Below are 6,044 nucleotides of genomic sequence, written 5' to 3'. Positions count from 1 at the left end.
AATTAAAAAAAAATCATTAAAAATGACAACGTATTACTTAAAATAAACTTTAACTTAAAATAAAATATAAAAAAGCTTAAACTTATTTTATTTTAGCTAGTTGACAAGTCAATATTTCTCATTTTTGTTTAGTTTAAGAAAATGACTAAAGAATTTAATTAAAAATCATTAAAAATGACAACGTATTACTTAAAATAAACTTTAACTTAAAATAAAATATAAAAAAGCTTAAACTTATTTTATTTTAGCTAGTTGACAAGTCAATATTTCTCATTTTTGTTTAGTTTAAGTACTAAAATGACTAAGGTAAAACTAAAACTTATATAAACATATTTCAAAAAATTCAAAAATAAAATGACAACAATTTTACCTAAAATTAAAATGAGAATTTTTTTTAATTTAAAACAATTAAAAAAATTAACAAAAAAACTATAATAGTACACTAAAATAACACTAATCATTGTTAATGTTAGTAATAAAAATGCAACTGCTTCTAGTTAGTTGTAAAAGTAACATAATGAGCAATAAATGTTACAGTATTTATTAACCCTTTTAAAACTAGTAAAACTATTCATTGTTAGTTCATGTAAGCTCAAAACCATTAAATAATATTAATTGTACAACTTGTGATTTTAAAAACATAGTAGTAAATGCTGAAAGTGACTAAGAACAAAGAATAATAAATGCTTTAGAAGTATTTTTATTAGTTCATGTAAGCTAGTGTAGTTAACTAATGTTAACAAATGGAAGTCTTGTGTAAAGTGTTACTAGTAATTCTTTAAAGATGCACACATAAATGAGTGTGTGTGTGTTTGTGTGTGTGTGTGTGTGTGTGTGCGGGTGTGTGTGAGTGTTGCTTTCTACAAGTGTGTATGTATGAGATGGAAGGCCGGGGACGTGTGTGTGTGTGTGTGTGTGTGAGTGTGAGTGTGTGTGTGCGTGAGTGTGAGTGTGTGTGTGCGTGCGTGAGTGTGTGTGTGTGTGTGTGTGTATGTGTGTGTCTCATATCTCTTGTCTCTTGTTCAGGGAGACAGCGGGGGTCCTCTGGTGTGCCGGACTGAAGCAGGTGGCTGGCGGTTGGCCGGTGTGGTGAGTTGGGGTGAAGGATGTGGACGAGTCAATAAACCCGGCGTTTACAGCAGAATCACTCCACTGCTGCACTGGATTCATCAGTACATCAGTGTAAATACACATCACGTCACAACACTGCTCAGAGAGTGTTACGGGTTCAGATTAAACTCTGTACAACATCCACCGGCTGATTACCACCGTCATCTGTCAAAACAAGCTAAAATAATATTTACAGGGCTGTCAAAATGGTTGAAAAACTAAATTCGAATTTTGTACTTAAATATGATTAATATTCGAATTATATTCGAATTTAAAAAGCATAATTTGAGTTAGGGAGGAAAAAAGCTTTTGGCTTCTCTCCTGAGGCCACAAGAGGGCGCATCGAGCAAAATATTACTAATGCACGTTTCTTCAAAGCAATAAAATAACACGACTATCTGTGAAAAAATAATGTTTAAATTAATGTTTATAAACCATATATAATTAATTAAGTTGCTTAAACAATTAGAAACCGATCACAAAGAGTACTTTTTCATTTAAAAACATGAGATGCAGTGGGATGGGGAAAACTGCCATAAAAGTCTCGAGACATGTTTTTTTAAAAGTTGAACTTGCATTAATTTTACATGGCTTTCTAAACATACGGCTCTCTTGTGCTTTTTATTTTAAATTCGACGAATATTCGGAATTCGAATAGTTCCTTTAGTTCACTGCATTCGTTAACATAAACTAATAATGAAAATACTTTTATTAATCTTAATGTTCATTTCAACATTTACTAATACATATTAAAAATTCATTTTTTTAAAGTTAATACTATTTAATGGACCTGAGGTAACATAAACTAACAATAAGTAGTTGTATTTTTATTATTTAATAGTAAACAAAGATTAATAAATACTAACAAATGTATTGCTTATTGTTAGTCAATGCATAACTAATGAGACCTAATTCTAAAGCCTTACCTGTACATATTATTTATTAACATGAAACTAAAGTCCATCACTGACTGACCTTGACTGTGTAAAATAAACCAATAAACCAACTAAACTCCTGATACGACTAGTGAAAGTATAATCAAATTGGCTGCCAGTCATTTCAACTTTTAATAAATTATAATAATTATATATTATTATAAATTAGTGCTGTCAAACGATTACTTATAATAAAGTCAATTATAATAAACTGACTTATAAATCGTAACTTTAAAAAGTTGAAATTGAAAATGAAATGAGTTAAAGTAATGGAAAAATAAATCTTGACTTATTCATCATATCATTTTTACAGTGCGCGATAACTTTAATTAAATATGTGCAAAACTCTTTATTCAGACTTCAATCTGAGCCCAGAACATTCCTTGCGTTATGGCAGCATGCATTTATAATAAGTCCAAAATCCATTAATATTTCTTTAATTGATTTCAGGATGAAGACGAAGAGTCCTTCTCGACGGTCACCACACAGAGCAATCCCTTTTGAAAACAGTGTCATTAATTATTATTACACAGATTGTACAAGGCTTTAATCTCATAACTGATAACTGAAAGCTTTGTGAGAGTGCATATCATGTGCAATAAAAGATGATTAGATGCAGAGCGGCTGGTTTGAACTGACTGTGACTGGAGTCACGTACGCTCAGAGAAGGGCGTGTCCTGATGAACGGAATGTGGTTTATTCAGCTGATTCACTCTGACTGTCTCTGATCATCATCATCATCATCATCATGATGCTTGAATCTGAATCTGATCATGCATCTGGAAACTTCACTGATCTGGGACCTGACGTGGCCAACATCTCATCCAATACATAACATGGAAAAGACGGCTCATGAATATTAATGAGCATGTGCTGTTGTTGCTATGTAACCGGCTGAGAGTGTCTGTTGTGTCTGTAATTGACCCTCAGAGACTCGTTGATATTTCTGAGCTTGCGTGACTGATTGTGGATTGTTGTTGAACATCAACATCTTTATAAAGCCGCAGGTTTAGAGGCCTTTACCAGCATCTTCACGGGTGAGTTCATCTCTCTCGAGCCATCAGGGTCAGTATCCGTCTCTGATTGAATGGAAGCCCAATCTTATTGCAACTTTTTGTCTCACAATTTGGACTTTTTTTCCTCAGAATTCTGAGATAACTCAAAATTCTGACTTTCTTTCTCACAATTCAGGGTTTATATCTCGGAGTTTTGATTTATATCTCACAATTCTGCGTTATATCGCAATTCTGATTTATATCTCGTAATTCTGCATTATATCGCAATTCTGCATTATATCGCAATTCTGATTTATATCGCAAATTCGCAATTCTTAATTTATACCTCGCAATTCTGATTTATGTTTTGCAATTCTGAATTTATATCTCACAATTTTGAATTTATATCTCACAATTCTGCATTATATCGCAATTCTGATTTATATCTCGCAATTCTTAATTTATATCTCACAATTCTTAATTTATATCTCACAATTCTTAATTTATATCTCACAATTCTGAGTTTATTTCGCAATTCTGATTTATATCACAATTCAGAGTTTATATCTCACAATTCTAATTTATGCTTTGCAATTCAGAATTTGTATCTTGCAATTCTGATTTATATATTGTTCCAAACACGATACTAGCCTTTCAAAGTTATCCAGCTCAAAAACGTATATAGTTTTTGTCAGTGTTTAAAACATCCAGTTATGCAGAATATAAGTTGGTAAATATTTAATTGATGAGTTGTCAATACAATATATAGGGTATGATTTTACCACAAAATTCAGCATATTGACATTACATGATATACGTAACTGCAAATCTGTGTTTCGCTGCCTGGAGTCCATTTGTTTCTGTGAATTGCATTCTCTCTTATAGCTTTCCGCAGTCTGTAAAAATATTCCTCAGATTTCTTGTCAAAACTATTTCTACGTTTGACTTTCAGCAGTGTCCAGTGTTTCCCATACACTGATTTATTTCAAAACTGCCCTGATTTCTAGGGCAGAGAAAAACCCATATCGGTCGACCTCTATTGCTGACACTTAAATGACTTGTTTTGCCACTTTTGCACTTGCTATTAATGTATTTTGAATGCAAAAGGCACTTTTGATATTTTTTTTTTTTTAAATAGTGTTGATTTGTTATGCATGTTTATTAAAAACAATTGTTCCGGACCTTTGACACTGATGAAAATTCAGATTTGGACCTTTGAATGTAGATTTTGAGAAGCCCTGCCCTGCTCTTTGGTGGCACTGGAATCAGTGTTGTCAACTTAGCAGTCTTGTTGCTTAATTTAGCAACTTTTCGGACTACCCTAGCAACGTTTTCTTCCAAAAGCACCTAGCAACAAATTTGAGCAATTTTTAAAATGTATCTGGCAACTTTTAGCAACTTTTGAGAAGTGACTCGGACAATAAAAAGGCACACATTTTCCATCCGAATTACACAAAAAGAGGAAACCACAGAAGCCTCGCAGTACACACATCACGTGAACTGAGTTAGCTGCTATTTGCAATTGTTAAATTTGATAATAACTGAATAATTGTTCATTTATGATACACTTTGTTAGTAGCTTGCGATTGTTGAACATTTTCCTGCACATAATTAATTGTAACCCTGTGACCCGAAAACACAATGCGTTATTAATTAGATATAATTATATATTAATTATAAATATATTTATTAATGCAAGTAAAAAACCAATACGGATTAATTTTTTTCATATTAACAGTAGATTGTGCCTTATGTTTACAGACTTTTCTTATGAGTGTAGCATGCTAACTACTAATACACTGCTTAAATCATAATTGTTGAGAATGTGTAGTATTACTAGTTTACTAGCTATTAAAAAAACAAACTAAATTGTAATCATTCAAAATTGTGTGTGTTCAATAATTCAATCAATGTATTTAAAAATACACTTAAAATACATTTTACAAACAAATCTAAATTAACATATATAAAATATTTTTTTACTGAGATTTGATGACGTCACAAATGCTTTTAGCAAAAGATCGACCTTCCTTTTGCAACTTCGCCGGCGCACGCAAGAGCGTACTGCGCATGCGCAGACACGTCAACGCTCCGTGACGGTCGAATTTCGTAAACATTGCGTCGGGGCGCTATTATCTTCAATACAACTGTCTCTACTGAATATTTACCATACATTACGCGATTTTATGCATGCGTAGGTCACGTGTGAGGCGTTATAACGCGCTCTAGCGCGTTGTCTGCAGAGTCCGCGGAAGGAGGCGTGACTCCCGCGTTTACTGTTACATTGTGACACCGGAGTTCATTCAGATACAGATCAGATCTGCCCGACACTCGCCAAACTAGTCTGAGGTGCAGACGGAAGTAAAATGAGTGCAGCTCTCTTACACAGACTGAAGCCCGCAGTGAGCGTCGCGAGCCGCCTGTGGAGCTGCAAACCCCCGCGGATCGAGCCGAGCAGCGCAGCCGCCTCAGTGAGACTCTACAGCGGACTGATGGAGTCCCGAGCGCCGCTCTTCAGACAGGTGAGCCGCTTCAGTCGCTTATTCTTCTGACATGTGCGAACACAAGCGTTCAGGAAGCGCTAAACACTGGAAATAACAACAACGACAGGTCCAAAGCAAGGTTATATAAGACTTCTTCTCATACACAATGATCTGAGTGATTTACACCGGCATCATAAAGCAATACAGACACATAAAAGTTAAAGTTCAACTTTTCTCACAGCATTTGACAGAACTTTGAGCTGTGGTGGATGTTATTATGTGGTTCTCTACACACTGTATATACATCCACTAAAAACGTAATGCTAAAAGGATTTTTTTGACTCCTGTATGCTAAAACAAACCCCTATTGACATTCTCTGAATGACAGTCTGTTACAAATACATCAATGAAGCACTGCAACATTTAGAACCATAGTTTGTTACTACAGCTACTGTTACTGCTGTAAAATCATACATTCAAACAGAATATATATATATATATATGTGTGTGTGTGTGTGTGT

The 6,044-nt window shown here is 34.0% G+C and overlaps 2 protein-coding genes across 2 annotated transcripts in view; both read left to right on the top strand.

Annotated features, from left to right (window-relative positions):
* LOC107724765 (trypsin-1) overlaps positions 1-2,549 on the top strand; it is a 16,449-nt gene extending 13,900 nt beyond the window's left edge. The window contains exons 9-10 of the mRNA XM_016533792.1: positions 1,027-1,182; positions 2,496-2,549. Coding sequence (XP_016389278.1) covers positions 1,027-1,182; positions 2,496-2,549 — 210 coding nt within the window. The remainder of the gene's footprint in view (positions 1-1,026; positions 1,183-2,495) is intronic.
* A 2,588-nt stretch (positions 2,550-5,137) lies between these two features.
* Positions 5,138-6,044, top strand: part of ethe1 (ETHE1 persulfide dioxygenase) — a gene marked incomplete at its 3' end in the record, with an annotated part of 16,378 nt that continues 15,471 nt past the window's right edge. The window contains exon 1 of the mRNA XM_016533791.1: positions 5,138-5,562. Coding sequence (XP_016389277.1) covers positions 5,407-5,562 — 156 coding nt within the window. The remainder of the gene's footprint in view (positions 5,563-6,044) is intronic.

The sequence above is a fragment of the Sinocyclocheilus rhinocerous genome, unplaced genomic scaffold (genome assembly GCF_001515625.1).
Source record: "Sinocyclocheilus rhinocerous isolate Xijiao unplaced genomic scaffold, SAMN03320098_v1.1 scaffold4351, whole genome shotgun sequence".
NCBI classification, from domain to species: Eukaryota; Metazoa; Chordata; class Actinopteri; order Cypriniformes; family Cyprinidae; genus Sinocyclocheilus; species Sinocyclocheilus rhinocerous.
Note: the sequence above shows the minus strand (reverse complement) of the source record. Positions and strands in the feature narration are given on the sequence as shown.